We start from the raw sequence: 20,765 nt of genomic DNA on the forward strand, positions 1-20,765 counted from the left end.
TCTGGCACGATAATCTTAATAACATTTTGTAGTGTGTGGTGCACCGCGATTTTCAAACCTTGTAGTGTGAGCATGTTTAAGATTTGAGGGACGAAAATCTGCAAAGATTCTCCTTAAGTGTGTGCTGCAACCAGATTTCAAAATCGGTTAGGATTTTAAAACTCCTGTAGTGTGAGCCAGGCATTAGTGTCTTCAGCTGTTTTAATTCAGTGATGTATAGAAGCTTGTTTCCGCCAAATTTCATGTAGTATTGTGCATATTCACCACTAGGTGGGGATGTTTCCCTTCACATTTAGTTTAATTGAGTTGTTCAGCATTTCATTGAGTTGATTTGTGATTTAATTCACTGAGAATATAATGTATTATAATTGTCAATCTGCAAAATTGTACTCACTATATGATCACAACGCAAAAAGATTACATTGATTTAAAAATATTAAAAAGAAGAGTGCTGTTTTAAATAAATATTTCTAATGTATATTTTTTAACTTAAATATGCAATCATTCTAGAATAAAATTTCAGATGGCACTGAGAGGCTTTTGCATCTGAACTCTTCATATATACATATACACCGGTGCTCCAGTTTTAAGTTTAGTTTGATAAACAATTATGGGAACTGTGTTTCTTTCCATTTGTATTAGGATGGAATAAAACAGTCAGCTGCGTTTAGAAATATGCCAAATGCATTGCATGGTAGCTCATTTATAAAACAATAAGCCGGTCTGTCACAGGTTGAGGGACATTGCGATTTAAGAGACAGATTTTGAGATTGTCTGATTTGAATGTTGTTGTTTTTTTACCACTAATTGATTTGTAAGAATGCCTCATGTGAGCAAGACTCTGAGATTGGAGCTGGTTTTCTACTCTCAGAATATGATGTTGATGATGATATTATAATAAAGCTAATAAAAGATTTTACAGGATCCACCTCTTAGTTTCTTCAGCTGTTTTAATTCAGTGATGTATAGAAGCTTGTTTCCGCCACAGAATAAAAGGTAATTGCGCCTTTTTATCCCACAATTCACATTTCTAAACTCCTTATATCCTGCAATTCTGACTTTTTGCTCATAATTTCTAGCCTTGATTAATTTGGACAAAAATCATCCCCGCACAATGTCCATTGCATTGTGATGGTGGGAGTGGTCCTATGTGTGTGTATACAATGCAGTTTTCTCTAAGCGGTTCTCAGAATTGTGTCCTTGGGACAAGGGCACGTTAATTTATATATATATATATATGATGTGCATGGATAAATCATTTATAAAAAATTATTAGTTCTTTATTGCAATATTCAATAAAAACAAGAATTGTCCATTTCATGGTGACTTTAATATGTTGTTCTGGCAAAAGTACAAATGTTGGTGATGCTTCGTTCCCTTGTTCATTCGCTGGTATCCTTAGGCATGCTCCGCTTTTTCCATGGACTTCGCTGTCTTTCCCCTACATTTTCCTTTTGAAGAAATAGACATAATCAGGTTTAATAAGCTGGAAGGAGGTAAACAATACATATCACTTCACTTGTTTTACCATGAGGAGTCTATGAATTTTACTGAAATATACAAAGTATTCTAAATTGAGGATAACAAACAAAGTAGCTTAGTTGAAGACCGTGTTTGTTTGTTTTTAATAAAAGTGAAAATAATTGATCATAATAAGAGATCATTTTCGACAATTACCCTGAATATCTGGGGGAAAATGTGCGTCCCTCTCAATGTCTATGGTGGTTGTGGCCCTGGCTGAGGTCAGGAAACCAAGTCCTGCGTTTTCTCTTGAATTCAGCTTTCTCTTCTTCACTTGGTTTAGAGTCAGATACTGGAGGAATAAAAAATCATTAAGACACAATTGATGGAAACAATCAATATTAAGAGAGAACTAATTTTTACGTTCAAGAATTTATTTCTGGGGAAAAAAACAAATGAACGAGTATCCTAAATGTTTAAGAGAAATCGTCTCGGTTATGTATGTAACCCTCGTTCCCTGAGTAGGGAACGGAGACGTTACGTTGTGACGACCAATGGGGTTTCGCTTAGAAAGCCTCTCAGCTTCGAGTATTATAAAACGTGGCTTGTTTTCTAAGCGAAACCCCATTGGTCGTCAGGACGTAACTCGGTGTGACCACGAAAGGAAACTTAGTGTCTATGGTGCGGCCCTGGCTGAAGTTTTTATCTCGGAGGTCAGGAAACCAAGTCTTGTGTTTTCTCTTAAAGTCAGCCTTCTCTTCTTCACTTGGTTTGGATTCAGATACTGGTGAAATGAAAAATAATAATTAAGATACAATTGGTGGAAATAATATATTAATAATCTAAAAGAAAACAGTATCTTTTGTTGTTGTGGCGCTGGCTGATGTTCTTACCTTCAATCCCAGGAAACCAGGTCTGGAGCTTCCTTCTGAACTCAGCCTTCTCTTCTTCAGCGTGTTTAGAGTCAGAAACTACTGAAAAAAAAAAAAAAAAAATCATTAAGTGACACAATTGGTGAAAATAATATACTAATATATATATATATATAAATGAAGGTGACTTGACTATAAAACGAACATTACAATGAACAAAAATGTGAAAACCTCACTACAAATAATCCAGAATAGGTTGGTTTCACGTGACGTCACGTTGCTGCTTCGCGAAGTTCAGATGGAGGGCAGGAAGTGAAATAGCTGAGGATTTTCCGTCTGAAAAAATGGCCATGTTTTGTGTAGTTTACGGCTGCTCCAATCGTTCTAACCGAGAAAAGGGAAAGGGGTTTTATAGAGTACCAAATATTGTCATTCATAAAGGTGAGAAATGTAAAAAGCTCACAGAACAACGCCGTAAAAAGTGGATTTTAAACCTACGTCTGCGGTCGGGTGGAGCAGAGTTCTTACCTTCAATCCCAGGAAACCAGGTCTGGAGCTGGTGCTCTTTTCTCTCGATCACTGATCGAGTGAATCTCCTGAAGTTCTCCATCCTACAGTAGATCATTTCTAAGCCACTCATGTTGTAAGATCTGCTCTAACGTCGGGCGTTTAGTTGGATCCAGGGTTAGGCACTGGCTAATCAGATCACTGCATTCTGTACACATTTTATCAAGGAGAGAGAGAGCTGGTTAGTCATGACCATGTGACACTAATGTTGGCATCTATGAAAACAGCATCTGAAACATGATTAATATAAGGTAAAGTGTTCTTTATCTTTACTTTAAAGGTGAAGTATGTATTTTCTTCTGCACTAGTGGCACATTGCGAAATTACAAAATAAAGCTTATTTTAAAAAACCTACGTCATCACGTCATCCCCGACTCAAACATCACAAACGCAGCTCTTACTGGTTCTTGTGAAGGCATGTTTCAGGTCCAACATATTAGGAATACTTTTAACTGTGTTGCATTTGTCTTTATGAACAATTGTCTATCTGAACGGATGCATGATGATGCTGTATGGTATTAAAGCATGCTTTATAGCGTGTAGCATCACAATGATCTGTTCACTTTGACGAGTTCATGACCTGTTTAATCTCCGAAAGTAGAAATGCAGTGAATTTTGGCTTTCACTTCTGTGACTAAAGCTACATTTCTTATAGTATTTAACTATATATCAAAAATTGTACACACTTCAACTTTAACTGTGTCTGTACTGAGCCTTTTGCTTTATGTGTGTGTTTATTAATGTTATCAATATCATTCACTCACCGTTGGATAAGCTGGTGTTCTGAAATGTAACTTTGGCTTCTTTGATTTCCGCTGGATTGTGAAAAGGAGGACATGCGTTCACCATCTCGTACAGCAACACTCCTAGAGCCCACACATTTGCTGGGACGGCGTGAAATCGAGGTTCTGTGAAGACTTCAGGAGGGCAGTAATCCAGGACTCCTGTAAGAAAGACATATGAGCATTGTTGAGCAATTTTTTCAAAGTGTCAAATAATCAGCAAGTCATTACATCCAGGTTTCCACACACTCCCAAAATGCTCACCGATGTAAATGTAGCTGTCGTAGCCATCACTACTAAGCAGCTGACCAGAGCCAAAGTCTATCAGCTTGAGCTCTAACGTGTCTTTCTTCAACAGGAAATTGTGTGCATGAACATCGTTGTGAAAAACGTCATGATCAATGCAGTGTTGCACTGCCAGCACAGCCTGTCGCATGATGACCCGTGCGGTTGTTTCGTCCAGTTGAGGATTACGAATGATGAAGTCCAGCACGCTCTCGCAGGGTTCGGGATACTCCATCACCAGGGTGAATTTTCGAGGGTGCTCAAACCAATCGTGTAGTTGTATGGCGTAGGGGCTTATGGGTTCTTGCCTCATCATTAGCAGCAGAGCCACTTCTGTAATGAGAGGTTCGGGATGCCCAGGCTAGAGAAAAGAAAAGAAGACAGAAGATTAGCTGGGTAAAAATCTGAAGAAAACGTCATTTTTAAAGGTACTTTTCTTTGATCTTTGTAGATACGATCAACAGAGCCTTTCCAGGCTTGTTTGTCTATTACATTTACACCTAATGCTTCCTACAGGTGTATTGACTACAGTAATCAGCACTTAAACAACTAAATACAAATTCAGCTTTTGGCCAACTTACAATAGCAAGATAAAGATCTTTGGAAGTCTTGCGCATCCGCTTGATGGCAACCTACAAAAATGAAAAAAGAAACACACTATTCAATAACAGCGCCTGACCTTGCACATAACATTTACGATTTGAGCATCTAGTATTTAACCATGTGTATTAGATATGTTTTGATGCATGCAAGAGCAAAATGTTTATACAATTCAACAAGACTGCTTTACCCTTTTGCCATCAAATTTGCGTGTTCCCTCGAACACTCTTCCGAATCCTCCGGATCCAATCATCTCTCCCGCGTTATAGAGAGACCCAAAGGAGTCTGAAAAACAAACAGGAAAATATGAGAAATATATGAGCTTGCTAGATCCTTTGTTTTATATTCAAAATATCAGTGCAGGTCGAAAAAAAATATATTAATATTCTCTGAAAACAAGCCTCAAGATATCTTTAGTGGAAAACAAGACGATAATACTGTTTAAAACAACAATGGCTGCAGATTTACCATGATTTGGCTCGACGCCGGAGCGATCTGGATCAGAATCTGGCTCTGAGTCCAGATCTAGTGGAGGAACGAAAGGCTCTGAGTCCAGATCTAGTGGAGGAACGAAAGGCTCTGAGTCCAGATCTAGAGAGTCCAGATCTAGTGGAGGAACGAAAGGCTCTGAGTCCAGATCTAGTGGAAGAACGAAAGGCTCCACAACATCCACTGCTTTACTGTCAGAACAGCAGCAGGACAGACTCGTCCACAAGTTCCTGAAGAATGAACAAATTCTTTCCATCTTCTTATGTTTTGTAGGTTTTTCTGGAAAAAAAAAAGGAGAAATATTTAGGCATAAACAAAAATTAGAAACATCTCTGACCTCACATTTAACAATGATATAACTTCCATTTGACTGTTTTAACACAGAACTCTATTCAGGATCATGCGTGTGTTTTCGGGTGTGTGTCTGACAGCGCAAGTGAGTTCATGGCTAATTGGCTTAACAAAAATATATTCTAAGAACATTTTGTCCAACGAAAATATTTCAGAAAAAATTGGCTAAGAAACAGTACATGTGACCAGACCTTAACTTGTCAAACATTTTAAGCAGTCACCATTCTGCCTTATTTCAGTCTCACCTGTCGAGCTCTTGATCACATCCTCCATGGCACCCGGAGCAGTCGGGACGTCTGAAGTCTCGACGGGAACTTGACCAGGCAGTGGAGGACACGTCCACAATTGGAAGCTGTCGGATCTGGACAAACTTCTGTTTCCGTCACTGCCCTGTTCATGTTGGCTCTCAGATCTGCTGTTACTGCTCCTCTTCTTGATGATGTACGTGCCTGTGCTGCTAAACCTCGACGACAACCCACAAAACCGCCACACCACATCCCCCACAGAGCTGGACAAAGATGGTGTGGACATGATGCCCGGTGGAGAATCTGTGTAAGCAGCTCCACTGGATCTGTCTGAGGCTGCAATATTCCAGACATTTTTGATAATATTAATAATCAATGTCAGTGGTCACACCAAAAAAAATGCAACTTTCTATTTTAAGCAGTCATCATTCTGCCTTATTTCAGTCTCACCTGTGGAGCTCTTGTTCACATCCTTCATTGCACCTTGAGAAGTCGGGACGTTTGAAGTCTTCATTGGCTCGACCGGAACTTGACCTGGCAGTGGAGGAAACATCCACTCTTGGAACATTTCTAATAATATTAATAATCAATGTCAGTGTCAGTGGTCACACCCAAAAAAAATGCAACTTTCTATATCCAATGACAAATAATTTATTAACTTTAATAAAAGCCTATTCTGACCTCTGTGAAAGCGTTTGGATGAAGTGGACGGACGTCCATCATCTGATTCTGGCCTCTGCACCTCTCTCTTCCTCTGAGCCGGACCTGTGGACACAGAAACAAACTCACAAGACAGAGGGGTTAAATGTCCAGGAATAATCTCCCGGCTCGGGCCTGGCATCATCCTTCAAACTGTAAAAAAAAAACAATACAAATACAATAAAATACAATTCTCCTCAGAAATACCCCTCCCAATAAAACAACAACAACAACAAAAAAAAACTCCAAACTCCCTCTAAAATCAGAAAAGAACAATCAAATAGAAGTGTCCTCAGAAATAACTATAAAAAACTATAAATAAAACTATGTAGATGATTATATCCTCCGATGTCCTTCTATAATAAAAGTATCCTCTCTGAAATCCTCCAAACAGTTCAAAATCGCAAGATCAGCACAGCAAATATTCAGTCTCAACCAGCAGAAAGTGATCTAGCGATTTGTAGATATTTGCAGACAGAATTCATAACACGTCGCAATAACGAATTCAAATCAACACAAATTATTCGAAATACCTGAAGTCGCGCGCGTGAGCAGAGCGCGTGACCGCACATCGAATCTGGAAACAAACTGAATCAGGACTGAATGTTATAATAATAATGTATCTTAACGGCTTAGCTAAAAATGTGATATGTTAAAGCATGAAATAAGGTACCACGAATCAGTGAATTTGAGTTTGATGTGTGTATATTATTATTATATCAGTAATAAAAAAATATATAATTTTTTTTAATGTTCAAAAAAGTATTTAGACATTTATGTCAATGCGATTCAGAGACGAATACTAATGTCGTCCACCAGAGGGAGCCACAGAACAGCAAATTAAAAGACTATGAAAATTGTTCAATAACTTGTAGTCAAAATAGCATACTATACATTCATTATAGTTTCATAAAGTTGAATAAAGCCCAATAATGAGTTTGCAAAAACTTACAGACCATGAATTTTTATTTTTTTATTTGAATGATATTGACAACATATTTATCAAGTTGCAGACATGACAGAATGTATGTCCAACTGAAGAAGAGGGACTATATTAACTGTCTACTTTTATATAGTACATATATTAATACTTCCATAAAGAGACACTTAAAAACTCATATTTTATTTTAAAAGAGACATGTCCATTGTATAACTATCATCAACACAAGCCATTGTGCTTGAACACCGTCGATCGCCTCAAGTTAAACTGCAGTGTTTCATTTACCTTCTGTGTCATTGCCCACAACGCTTACGTGACAGGACTTTGAAACAGCAAACAGCTAAAACAATAAAAGGCATGACTTACATCGCATCCTTATTTTTTCTTCGTTTGAACGCCCTGAGAAAGGATTTTGTAAAGATAAAACCGATTTTAAATTCAGAGATATTGCGGCTGGTTTTACCTTGAAAGTCGAGAACGGTCCAATCACACAAGACAAAAATATAAAAAAATAACTTTGATTCGCTGAAATCAAAAGTGGGAGGGTCTGACACAAGGCCAATCTGAAACAAACCAATTAGAGCTCGGCCTCAAGTCACATGCGTTTAAAAAAATGACGGCCCAGAATAATTAGGCACGTTGATTTTCTGATCATATTTTTTTTCTCCAGGCACATTTTACCAATTCCAAACCACATTAATCTTAATAACTACTATTCATTTTGTATTGAATCATTTATAAGTGATATATTGTTCATGAAAGCTGGAAATGAAAAACGCCTTGTATTCAGGTGTGCATAATTATTAGGCAAGTTTTCTTTTACAGATAAAATAAGCCCAAAAAAAAAAAAAGAGAGATAAAGGTGCCCATAATTGATTACTATTGTTTAGCCTTTACCTCTTTTGTGAATACTGACCAATTAAACCTACTGAAAAGTGCTTGTGACTAAACCTCATAACTCCATTGGATCCTCAAAGGCCCTGTCCCAAGTGGCACACTCCGGACTTGTGGACTTCCTCAGAGTGCACACTCCTCCTCCTCCTCTTCCTCTTCCTCTTCCTCTTCCTCTTCCGTCTCCTCCTCCTCCTCCTCCTCCTCCTCCTCTTCCTCTTCCTCTTCCTCTTCCTCCTCCTCCTCCTCTTCCTCCTCCTCCTCCTCCTCCTCCTCCTCTTCCTCCTCCTCCTCTTCCTCCTCCTCCTCTTCCGTCTTCTCCTCTTCCTCCTCCTCCTCCTCCTCTTCCTCCTCCTCCTCTTCCGTCTCCTCCTCTTCCTCCTCCTCCTCCTCTTCCTCCTCCTCCTCTTCCGTCTCCTCTTCTTCCTCCTCCTCCTTCTCCTCCTCCTTCCTCCTTCCTCCTTCCTCCTTCCTCCTTCCTCCTATTCCTCCTCTTCCTCCTTCCTCCTCTTCCTCCTCCTCCTCCTCCTCTTCCGTCTCCTCTTCTTCCTCCTCCTCCTCCTCCTCCTTCCTCCTTCCTCCTATTCCTCCTTCCTCATCCTCCTCCTCTTCCTCCTCCTCCTCTTCCGTCTCCTCCTCTTCCTCCTCCTCCTCCTCCTCCTCCTCTTCCTCCTCCTCCTCTTCCTCCTCCTCCTCCTCCTCCTCCTCCTCTTCCTCCTCCTCCTCCTCTTCCTCCTCCGCCTCCTTCTCCTCCTCCTCCTCCTCTCCTCCTCCTCCTCCATCCTCGAAGCTGGAGCCCGAGGTGTCGTCCATATTCTCCATGTCCACCACTGCCGAGCCGCTGCCCTGGGGTCGATCACGAGAAAGAGAGAAAGTTCTGTCACAAAGTCTGTAAAACACTCATAAAGCCAATTTTCACATTCCAGAATAAGTTAGAGAATGTGATGGAGCAGAACAGGTTTATTTTCCCTTTATTTCTGTATAATTTGCTAAACTTTTCTGAATACTGTAAATATATATAGAAAGTATTAAAGGGTTAGTTCACCCAAAAATTAACCCATAATTTACCCACCCTCAAGCCATTCTAGGTGTATATGACTTTCTTCTTTCAGCCAAACACAATCAGAGTTATATTTAAAAAGAAAAATATCCTGGCTCTTCCAAGCTTTATAATGGGAGTGAACGGTGCATGCAATTTTTAAGCTTAAAAAAGCACATCCATCCATCATAAAAAGTAATTCATATGGCTCGGGGGGGGTTAATAACTCACTTTTATGATGGATGGATGTGCTTTTTTGGTCTTCGAAATTTACCGTAAACACCTTGGATGGCTTGAGGGTGAGTAAATTATGGGGCAAAAAAAAAGGGACAAAAATGTTTTTATTTATTTATTAAATGCTTGCAGAAGAAAACAACAACAAAAAACACAAAAACATTAACAACAATTATTGTCATTGCATAAAATACAACAATACTCCAGAGTCCTTCAGTCCATATTAAGTTCCTCCAGTCTTTCAAGTCATTAAACACAGCCACTGCTCTTATAGCTTTAAAGTTTTTAGAGAACTCAATAGATTCAAAATACATTTTTATTTCAAGTTTAAATCTTTAAAAAAGAGGATTGCATTTAGAAAATTTACGTTTGTGAATGTGAAATTTAGCTAAAAGAAAAATAAGGTTTATAAAATACAGTAAATATCCCTTTTCTTTTCACATTCATGAAAACCAAAAGTGACATTTCTATATGTAAATTCAAAGTTAGGATTCACATAACATTTGATAAAATCACACAAATGTCACACCAAAATGCCACTGTGAGAGAGCAGCTCCAAAATAAATATAAAGTAGTTTCAGGTTTCTATAAACAGAAAGAACCATAGACAGTAAAATAAATATTATATATAAATATTTAATATATTGGATGATGTATTGTCCTTTAAATGCTAAACTCGTATATAAAGAAGTTAAAAATGATTAGTAAATGTACAATTTTCTGAGGGGGGACAGACTGTACCCCGTGTACTCAAAGTGTAGGCTAATAAAATCTCTGAAATTTAGTTCCATCGATTCTTTCAATGGCCACTAGATGGCAGCATCACATTCGAGAACGCAATCGTAATATCGCGAGGTCTTGCTCTCTCGCGTCATTATCCGATCCTGGTTTGACATTAGCTTTGCGGATACCGGATAGCCAACGCATGAGAGGACGCGACGCTGCTTTCTCCCGAAGACTTTGTTATATTAATAACATTTCATTTCCATAAAAGGGTACCAGGTAGTGCAGGTATGTAATAACATTTTTTTGTTTTAAAAATAGTTTAACTGTTTGCTAATACGGCGTCGGAATGTTAATCTGGGCTAAAGAGGGGGGGAGTGGTGGACGAGCTCACCATATTTTGTAACCATTCACACTTTCTTCTTCTTTTGTGTTTTAGTGATGTGTTTAAGATCTTTACAAGTGTATACGTAATATGATACTCGTTTTAATGACATACTTTAAAAATGTATGTTTTTACTGATTGAGTTGAGTGTGTCCTCGATAAATGTGCTTTATTAAGGGGCTACAGACGGGCGATCTGTGGGGTATATGTGCAGCGTCCGCTTCAGATGTTCAGTCATTGTTTTTATTTTGCTCTTTTAAGTGATTTCACATGTCTTGATAAAGTAATACACTTTGTCCGGGCTCAAATGTTGTGTAATGTTCTCTGGATTTCGTCATTGCAAATAGTGTTTAGTTAGTGAAAGATAGTACAAGTGCAATAAATGAATCATCACATTTGCATGCAATAGAGCATAAATAATTTGGGGTTACACTTTATTTTAAGGTCTTGTTACGGTGTAATTTTACATTTAGGTACATTATATACATTGACTACTTGTTCTTACTATTGAATTAGTATTTTATTTAGGGTCAGTTCCATGTTATTATGCATAATTTACTGTTATTTCTATTATAAATACATACAACGTGCAACAAGAACACTGGAAAATAGTGTTACAGGATTCGCTTAGGAAACTTTCACCTACATATGAGAGTTGCTTCAGTTTTGGTTTGATTGTTTTTATTTGGTGGCGTACAGATGCTGCTTTGCTGTTTTTGCTTATCTTAATTTGGACTGACATTTGTGTACCGAGAGCACTAGATGTTAATGTCATTTTCAAGATTATATAATCTATTGTTAAATAACAGATACACATAAGATAAGAAGTAGTGTATTATATATATATATATATATATACCTATTATTTTCATTGAGATGTTCACACTCTGACCTGTCATACCAGTGAAGTTTGTTTATCAGTCAGCTCTTAGATGAAGTGTAAAGGTCATATTGTAAGCTCTGATATCAGCATTTTTGCAGCAGTATTATTTTTAAAAGACATGTCAGCATTTAATCTTTATAACTGAAGTATCAGTTCCTCCTTGCACTTTTTGGTTCCTCTTAAGACAGAAGTTGCACCATGTTTTTGCAGATTTGTGTGTTTTGGGGTCGTTTCTGGCCTTTGTTCGAGCCGTCAGTCGCGCGCTCCCGAGAGTGGGCCCCGTGTACGTGCAGAATCAGTCGGCTCGTGTGGAGGCCGCGGCGCTGATGACGTGTGCGATGACGTCGCGGTGGGCCGAGGAAGGGGGCTCTCTTAGATAAACCGTGAGAACAATCGGACTTTCATCAATTGACAATACGCAAACTAAGCTACACATTTGGATCAAATTGACGTCCGTTGTATATCGCTTGATTGACAAGAAGAGGTATGAACCGAATCAGTACTTTGACATGACATTTTAAATGATCTATTTCAGATTGTAAACGTAAAGGACGTCTCGTGAACGCGCTCATAATAACCATATAGTATTAATAATCGCAAAAGGTCAATTTATAAAGGATCCGAATGGTTAAGTATTAGTATTACTAATAATAAGTATTAGCCTACTTACACGACTAGCCAAAAATAAAGTACCGTGATATTACTTTGTGTTTTGACGTGTTATGGTAGGACCATGGTATTCTCTTAAATACCATGGTACTGTACGTGAATATGCTAATTTCAGTACCATGATATTAGCATCCACTGCTAACACTGAATACACTTTGGTAGTGCCAGTTGTACTCGTATAAGGGCACGTTATTGTGTTGTATTGAAACCAGAGAGTGTTAAGTGTGTATGTAATGTAAGATCCTGCAAAAGTGCATTAGTTAAATGAAGTTGTGTTAATTAAGATGTCCAGATATGGTCTTGTTTCCCTTTCCTCTGGTTTGTAATCCACGCATGCTGTCAGAATGGAAAGCTCTAGATCTGTGGACACTGGGCTTTTGTTCAGGCCACTTCATGCTGTGCAGATGTTGCTGTTTTAATGCTACTCAACTCAAAGATGTTTGTTTTCTGAATTCTGTTATTGGCTTTTATTACATAAAATGTTTATACTGTTGCACCGTCAGTCATTAGCTTTAAAAAAAAATTTAATTAAGAAATGCGTCTGGAGATCTACACTTCCTGTTATTGTAAACTGTGTTCCCCCCCTGGGACGAGTTTTGAACGAATGCTCCAGGAATCATGGCATCTTGCCCTTCAGACACTGTCAGCCGAGTATTATTTGACATGTCACGTGTTGCTCTAACTTTGGCAGGCGCTTATCATTCCTCTTGACACACACATATTTTCAGGAAGTCACAGAGGCCTTGAGTTCACAGGAAAAAGGCCACAGCTGAAGTCGACTGATAGGGGTTTTTAATAGGGCTGGGCAGTATGATGGTACATATCGTGACCACGGTATAAAGTGTTTATCGTGTAGGATTTTACTTTATTGTTTACTTCACGGTATTTAAATATATTAATAAAAGTGTGGTTAGTGCTCGCACTGACTGACACATACCCGAAAGCACGTGTACAGAAAGCCGCCTCTCAGACCGCATGCGATCGTGAATTCAGTTCTCTTTCTCTTCTTATTGCACTTGAATGGTCAGATAGACGCACAATAATGTCAAAATGCCTGTCGTGTGGAGTTTTCATGTAAACATATTCGGTTTATGTCTTAAATGAACGGATGTGTCAGTAAATTGAACCCCTGCATTCGGCCTTAAAGGGACAGAAGCATAATAAACTGCTATCTGTCTCATTAATGTTAATCAAACAACAAAAGATAGAATCTCACTGCTTTTGACTGACTCACTTTTGTATCTTTACAAGAGTCAGATCATATTTGATTCATACAGTGAAAACTATGCAGTGTTTTAGTTATACACTTGATTATTCAATTTCTCTAGTGTTTATTACTACATATTAAATAAAAGTTTAAACTACTATCTGAAAAACATGGTTTATTTAATTTGTATCTCTGCTCTATTGTGTTTGTCCTACAGTTTGTAATCTGTTGCTTTGTTCTTATTTTTAATAATAAAAATAGCTTTATCGAAATCATGAAATAAAATTTCTCATACCATGAAATAAGATTTTGTCATATCGCCCACCCCTAGTTTTTAATATAATATTAGTTAAAGGTTTGCACCATCCTACTCATTCCTAATGAGCTTTTTCCTCATAAATTACATTGTGGGATGTTTTGTTTTTAATGCTATAGCCTAAGCATAATGTTTTTCTATCCCTTTTTAACTCATCTGTGGAAATTTAAGAAATTCATACATAGGCAAGATGTAAGGCTATGTAGCTGCAAAAACAGCTGAAGTATGTTAGCATAAGCCTCAGGCTCACAAGTTTTTAAAGTCATGAGAAACAAAATCAGTCAAACTTTTGATTTGTAGTCTATATATAAAACATTTTTATTTTTACAAAATAATGGACATTGAATGAAATAAGGTTTATCAGACTGATCATTAGTGTTTCTAAGTAAATCAATATGAAACTGTAATTCTTTCTCAAGGGGGTTGTTGTTGTTAAAAGCTAAAGTTCACAAATATTGGCACCATATACGACTTTAAAATGTAAACAAATTGAAGACTAAAAACTGAAATGCTGTTATGCCATATTTTACCTTTTTATGATCAGATAAAAGGCATATTTTGTTGTTCCAAACCTGTTTGACTAGACTAAAGATATTTTTTAAATATGTTTGTCTATATTTTACCAGTTAACACTTTAGCAAAGTTTAGCAAAGTTAAACCAAATGTAGTTTTAGATTTTAAAAACCTGATATGATTTATTTACTTTTTTCACCATGAAAATAGCAATTAAATTTTCGGGTGAACTGTCCCTTTAACCAGTGATTTGGAAATGGAAAAGAATGTCGTTTATGTGATCTGTGGTGTTTGTGTTGTGCTCAGCATGTCAGCCGTGGGGCAGAGAGAGACGGCTGCCCTCAGGCAGTGTGTTCAGGCCCGGGCCCAGCTGGACGAGGCCATCGCCGCGGTCATCAAAGCTGAAGTTCAGCTCAAGAGCAACTCCAGAGAGGTGAGACACACACACACACACTGTTTAGCCCTGTGTGTTTTTAGTGTCATGTAGAATAAGAGATGAAGTACTTATTTTGAATCTTTTATTTATATACTTAAATCATGCTTGTGTTATTAAAGGCTCAGTGTCCCATGAGTGGGTGTGAACACTGACTTTTCTGAACATTGTGGCTTTATAATGCACAATAAGCTATTATTTTCTTGTAAACATAAGAAAACATCCATGCATATGACATAATAATGTGTCACCTCAGACAGAGTTAATAATTACTACTTGGATGCAGGTAGTCTAAAAGGAGTAGGGCTTACTAGGCCACAGCTAAACAAGTTCAGAAGTATCAACAGTTGAGAAATTGTCTCAAAAATAGTTTGTAGGATTTACGCTCATTCACCTAAGCTCTGTTGAGAAACCTCATCGGGCTTCTCCATAATCTCTCAAAACAGCTGCATGGTTCAGAGTGTAATATAATACTGTTACTAGTTTGAACTTGTTTCCATTATTGTAGACCTCAGATCATTGCAGGCTGTCCTTCAGCGTTTAGGAGGTGGGGTCGTTTTATCCTCAACAGGAGTTTTAAAAGCTGCTCGGTATCTGAGCACTTTCAAATCAAAGGCAGACCTGTCAAGACTCGCATTCACACAAGTGTCTGGTTACTCCCAGGTGAAGTCTCAGCTGCACAGCTGTATCAGTAGACATCTGGAGATCCTTCGCTCTCGTGAGGTCTGGCTGCTGGAGCAGATCGATCTGGTGGAGCAGCTCAAAGGAGAAACTTTACATCAGCAGCTACAGCAGCTTCATTTGGTGAGTTTTACATCTATAGTTTCTGATCATTTGTGTCCCTGGATCACAAAACCAGTCACATGTCGCACGGGTATATTTGTGGCAATAGGATGGGTCAAAATTATCGATTTTTCTTTTATGCCAAAAATCATTTGGATATTAAGTAAAGATCATGTTCCATGAAGATATTTTGTAAATTTCCTACCGTAAAGATATAAAACATATATTTTTGTGAGTGAATGAAGCACAATCGTGACCATAAATGGACATCTTTGAATGCCATTTTCTCAATGTTTTGATTTTTTTTGCACCCTCAGATTCCAGATTTTCAAATAGTTGTATCTCGGCCAAATATTGTCCTATCCTAACAAACCACACATCAATGGAAAGCTTATTTATTCAGCTCAAATCTCAAAAATGTACCCATGTGACTGGTTTTGTGGTCCATGGTCACATTGGTGCAGGCAGCCATCTGTCAGTCTGGAATATTGAGTCATTGTGGAAAGACTATAGTTTTGTTGTTTTTTTTTATTTTAGTTTTGACCTGCTACTGAAGTGAAGGTAGTTTTTAAGATCTCTTATGAAGCAACATTTCTGAGAAATTAAATCTAAATATTGACTCTGGATACTGAAACTGACATTTAAAAAAGGAGAAATGAAGCTGTTCTGCTCTAGTTGAGTTACTTTAAAGCTGAAATGACATTTGTTCTCTCATGGTTTCTCACAGCTCAAAGGCCAGTTTGACATCCTCGTTCATCAGCTGGAGTATTCCAGTAGTAACAATCTTGCTACCCAGCTCACCAACTGCTTGGAGAAGTAAGACACCGATTGTTGTAAATCTGCTGTAGTGTGCTAAAATGCTGTTTTCATGTCAAGCTAGAAACTTTTATAGAATTATTGTTTTTGTTTGTCTAAGTTTGTTTTAATCATGTTATACTTATAATATTACATGTTGTTAAATGTTTAATGTATATCTGCCATGTAATTGCCGGTGATGCTGATATGGCAATAAACTCAAATACCACTACTACCACCACATGTCAAGCTAGTCAACAGAGACACTGTAGTGGATTGAATCTCCCACAATCAATGTGATCTCTGAGGAATACCTAAGTAGATGATAAACGTGGCTCATCTTTTGTTGTTTCAGGTTATCTTCGCTCAATCTGACTCCTGAAGAAACCCCAGAGATGAGTTTCCAAGCAGATGCACGCACCTTGCGCCAGGCTATCACCTCCTTTGGGACCATCTCCAACCAGGTTTGTGGAATTGCTGATATGCACATTTTGGACACCAAGGCTTGTGGTTGATATAGATTAATAGCTATAAATGGCAAGCAATTCAGAACCCCCAATATCACTTTTTTCACTAGACGAAAACATGAAGCATGATGAAGCACTTTCATTCATATGCACAAAAACAGAAATATTTATCTACACATATTATTTTATTTTAATACAGTTCAGTGTAGACAGCCTAAAGCTTTTGCGATGTGAGACTCAAGTGAACATTTTCTAATAGAACATATGGTCCAAATATTAACATATGATTGAAAGTCCACTTACAGTTGACAGGATCACAGTGTAAATAGTGTCAAAATACTATGTGCTCATACCATTGCTATATATAGACTTGTGTACCCTTCCACAAAGCACCTGCATTCATAACCCTTCTCTGCTGCAGCAAATGGAGACCTCGCGCTCTTTTGAGAGACCGTGGCTTCTTCAGGACTGCCCAATTTCTTGCAAGAAACAGGTTTGTTTTTGATATTATACTTTGTATGCACACATGAGCAGAAAGGTAGATTAACAATGTTAAATATCCATCTTGTTTACTCAGAAAGTAGATCCTGAACGGGCCACACCTCTGGCTGAGTGGCTTCTAGGGAACCGTGCAGTGAGCAGCGCTCCTGTAAGAGACCACTTTAGCTCAAACCCCCAGGACTGGCTGCTTGTTTCCAAGGAATCTCAGGTGAGCTGAGACTTGTGACCGACTTAAGAGCGTCTGAATTATTCATTTGACTTTAGCTAAAGTGCTACTTCTGTCAAAAGAAAAACAATCCAAGGCACTCAATTTAATTCGTTTTAAAAACTACTTCTGTCAAATTGATGTTTAGGAAATTGCACACTGAGGATTTTCTTATTTTATTTCCACCATACAGGAAGAACAACAACTACCTGCCTTTGACTTCCAAAAAGCTTGGGGTCATCTTCATGACCTGGAGTCGTGGCTCATAAAGGAGACGTTGCCTATTCGTGAGCGAACCAGCAGCGGCAGCTCAACCTTCTCGATCGAGATGATTGAGGAAAGCGACTTAAATTTGGACGAGGTGGAACTGGAAGACCAGCTGGAAAAAGTGGACGACACCTTTGAGGAGGAAGAACTCAGCAATTGGCTTGCCAGTCCGAGCCCAACCAAGCAAGAGAAGACCAGCCAAGTATCAGATGCTGACCGCTTCAATTTGATCATCAAACCCTTCTACGAGAGCTTCTCCTACAGCGATTGGCTACCAAAGTCTGACTGCGGCTCTTGCTGTGCCACACGCACCACGGCCGTGGAAATCGAGAACCTCGGAAAGCTCAAGTGCCTAAAGACTCCACCTTCATCCGCTGCCAGCACTCCCAACCCGGATACCATCGAGATGTGGCTTCACAAGACCATCCCTCTCGAGACCACCTGCAAAGCCAATGAGACCTGTGCCAGCTACGCTCAATGTGTCTGTGATGAAAACTGTGGAAAAGAGGCTCTTAGTTCTTGGCTCCTCAAGAAAGATGGTCGGGATAAGAATGGGGTTCCCGTCAGTAAGAACGCCTCAAGCAAAGCCTCCAGCCACCAGCAGGAGCAGGAGCAGAAAGTCCAGGCCATCCTAGAGGCCTGGCTACACCCGAGCAACAGTCCCAAGTCCCCGGCCCTGTCGCCCCTCTCTGCCTGGGTGACCCCGCACATCAAATCCTCAGACTCTGAGAGCTTCATCCAGAAGCCTTTGCAGACGGAGAACTGGCTTCTGCCAGCGATGAAGTCCATTAGCTGTACCACTGAGACGCCAAACAAGCCAGAGAGCGAGAACACAAAAGACCTCGAGGAGGATAAGTGGCTTCTACGAAAGCGGGCCACTGCACAGGTGAGGCTGAGATCTGTGCTGCCCAAGTCACCGTTATTCATATAGCACTTTTACAGAACAGATTGTTTCAAAACAGCTTTACAGTGATGACAGGAAAATAATGCAACAACACAAACGTATTAAAGGGATAGTTCACGCAAAAATGAAAACGGTCATTTTCTTATCCTCATGTCATTCCAAACCAATAAGACTTTTGTTCATCTTCGAAAACACAAATGAACAGATTTTTAATGATTTCTTAAAAAGTCTACGCAATCAAAACTTTGATGCTTCAAGGAGTTCATAAAGAAATTGTAAAAGTAGTCCTTATGAATCGAGTAGAATCAAGTCTTCTGAAGAGGCACGATCACTTAATTTGATAAACAGATTTAATTTAGGATTTTATTCGCACATAAGCGCACATTAACGCATACGAAAAGAGCACGTCAGATATGGTAAATGAAAGCTCAACCGCAGTTGCTTGACGTGTGATTGGATTATCGTCTATGAACTGTTTGAAGAGTCAAAGTTTTGGTGGAATAAGCTTTCAATGGAGGGACAGAAATCACTCAGGTTTCATTCAAGATGAACGAAAGTATTACAGGTTTGGAACGACATGAATTGATGATAGAATTTAAAATGTTTGCGTGAACTATCTCTTTATTGGCTTTACCATCTTACAATTTCCATTCATAATATACGGCTTTGAGAATGTCATTCTAAAATCAGAACTTCCATCCATTCCTTACATGTTTGCATTATCTTACATGTTTTTCTGTGTTTGTCCAGGAACGGCTTGGCCTACCCATAGTATGTGACCTGTTTTCCTGTATGAAGCTCAGTGGGGACAAAGAAAAGTGGCTTCAGCACACCGCTACACAGGTGGGAAACAATGATATAAATATGAGCTTTTTTTAAGTAAATCTTTTCAGAGGAAGTAAAACCATTTTCTTTTCTCTTTTTCAGATATGAAGCATCCAGTGGCTTTTTGAGATTTACTCTAGCACCATTTAACCGCTGATTATTGCACAATATTTTTCTTCCATGCTCTTTAGGGATTCGCTCTCTCTCATATCTTCTAGAGACTGAAAGATTTTGGTACACCATCACTTGAGGGAGTGTTTATGCTGGGGAATTACTGCATTTTGCCTTTTTTTTAATTGGCTTAATACAGGTAAATTCCAGAGATCTAGTTGAGACCAATATGTTTATTATAAATCAGTAATGTGATTTAAAAATCACGAGGAAATGGACCAGATTGGTGCATACAAACAAATACATTTTTTTATTTTTCCCCCATTAGGGCATAGTGGGAGGGAGGAGGGGTCTTGGGAAGAGCTGAAGTACAAAATAAATCTATATTAATTTTAATCATTTAGTTACAGCTTTTTTTAATTCATGTTTCAGCACATTTGGAGGAAAGCATGCTCTAAAAGCAGAGAATGATTTCCTTCATCACTTCTTTGAATATATATTTATATAGAATTTTACTATTTTTCTCAAGTATGGAATGAGCATCCCTTGCTGTTCATATTACTTTTTTATTTGTAATGATTATATTATACACCTCTGTGGCATACAAAACCCGTATGCCAGATAAACATAGCAAGATTTCCGTTATTGTAACCTCAAAACAATTCTGATAACTTGTGCCTGACATGGAATGTGTAGACGTGCTGTCCGTCTCATTGTAGTTTGGTGTTTGTGCAGCCGCCAGCGTTTGTTCTGTGGTCTTTAAGATCAACCTGTGGTAAATATGTACCATAGAATAACTATAGCTCTTTTTAAATGGAATCTATCATAAAATAACCACTGATAATGCTTCGTCTATGCTGTGAAACACTTGTCGACGTAAAGCACGAATTATACTTTGCAGATACGGAGCAAAGACTACAGTGAATTTAAAGCTGGTGCAAAAATTAAAAGTTTAATTTCATCTCATGTACCAATCTATCATTCAGTAATGGACCAAGGACTTGGTACATACACTTAATGCTAAAATCGTTGTCGGCATGTGCCAGTGTTTGGGCTGCAGAATTACACATGTACACTTATATGTAGGTTTATCTAAACATTGCTTACATAATCTCTTATGCTTTGATCCCTTGTCAACTGAATAAATAAAAAGACAAATGTTTCCTGTTGTAACGACTCATTTCATGTTTCTATTTCCTGACACAGAAAACTCCAGGTCATGCTAACAGAAAGGAAACTAAACCTGGTTTGTTAGTTTATTTAGATGGGCTACATTACATCCCTCATCAGAATCTGCTGATAATACAACAACCACGAGAGAGA

At 38.5% G+C, this 20,765-nt stretch overlaps 2 protein-coding genes across 3 annotated transcripts; one reads left to right on the forward strand and one right to left on the reverse strand.

Annotated features, from left to right (window-relative positions):
• Positions 1 to 1,353: 1,353 nt before the first annotated feature.
• On the reverse strand, positions 1,354 to 8,434 carry LOC309487082 (uncharacterized protein). Its single transcript, XM_082154613.1, has 12 exons — positions 7,755 to 8,434; positions 6,334 to 6,504; positions 6,103 to 6,222; positions 5,653 to 5,988; positions 5,036 to 5,335; positions 4,758 to 4,852; positions 4,549 to 4,599; positions 3,947 to 4,328; positions 3,665 to 3,844; positions 2,355 to 2,432; positions 1,678 to 2,245; positions 1,354 to 1,451 (listed from the first exon to the last, which is right to left on the reverse strand). The coding sequence occupies exons 2-11, from the start codon at positions 6,494 to 6,496 to the stop codon at positions 2,040 to 2,042; spliced, it is 1,911 nt and encodes a 636-aa protein (XP_082010739.1). The 5' UTR covers positions 6,497 to 6,504; positions 7,755 to 8,434; the 3' UTR covers positions 1,354 to 1,451; positions 1,678 to 2,039.
• A 1,881-nt stretch (positions 8,435 to 10,315) lies between these two features.
• Positions 10,316 to 20,604, forward strand: ncoa4 (nuclear receptor coactivator 4). 2 transcript variants are annotated; one of them, XM_082154619.1, is made up of 10 exons: positions 10,316 to 10,466; positions 14,458 to 14,584; positions 15,248 to 15,388; positions 16,095 to 16,183; positions 16,518 to 16,626; positions 17,051 to 17,122; positions 17,207 to 17,338; positions 17,529 to 18,488; positions 19,257 to 19,349; positions 19,434 to 20,604. In XM_082154619.1, the coding sequence occupies exons 2-10, from the start codon at positions 14,459 to 14,461 to the stop codon at positions 19,437 to 19,439; spliced, it is 1,728 nt and encodes a 575-aa protein (XP_082010745.1). In that variant the 5' UTR covers positions 10,316 to 10,466; position 14,458; the 3' UTR covers positions 19,440 to 20,604. The 2 variants fall into 2 exon arrangements, with proteins under 2 accessions (XP_082010745.1, XP_082010746.1); XM_082154620.1 differs by lacking the exon at positions 10,316 to 10,466 and adding an exon at positions 11,479 to 11,930.
• The last annotated feature ends 161 nt before the right edge of the window (positions 20,605 to 20,765 follow it).

This window comes from Leuciscus leuciscus, assembly GCF_965113295.1.
Source record: "Leuciscus leuciscus genome assembly, chromosome: 22".
Lineage (NCBI taxonomy): Eukaryota > Metazoa > Chordata > Actinopteri > Cypriniformes > Leuciscidae > Leuciscus > Leuciscus leuciscus.

Bases quoted from the DNA above. Each gene is read 5' to 3' on its own strand.
- ncoa4 (XM_082154619.1), top strand. From the start codon at position 14,459: ATGTCAGCCGTGGGGCAGAGAGAGACGGCTGCCCTCAGGCAGTGTGTT. The intron at 15,389-16,094 runs GTGAGTTTTACA...GGTTTCTCACAG, and splicing joins AGCTACAGCAGCTTCATTTG to CTCAAAGGCCAGTTTGACAT. The intron at 16,627-17,050 runs GTTTGTGGAATT...TCTCTGCTGCAG, and splicing joins TTGGGACCATCTCCAACCAG to CAAATGGAGACCTCGCGCTC.
- LOC309487082 (XM_082154613.1), bottom strand. From the start codon at position 6,496: ATGATGCCAGGCCCGAGCCGGGAGATTATTCCTGGACATTTAACCCCT. The intron at 4,853-5,035 runs GTAAATCTGCAG...TTTGTTTTTCAG, and splicing joins CGGCGTCGAGCCAAATCATG to ACTCCTTTGGGTCTCTCTAT. The intron at 2,433-3,664 runs GTGAGTGAATGA...TTTTTTCAGTAG, and splicing joins GAACACCAGCTTATCCAACG to TTTCTGACTCTAAACACGCT.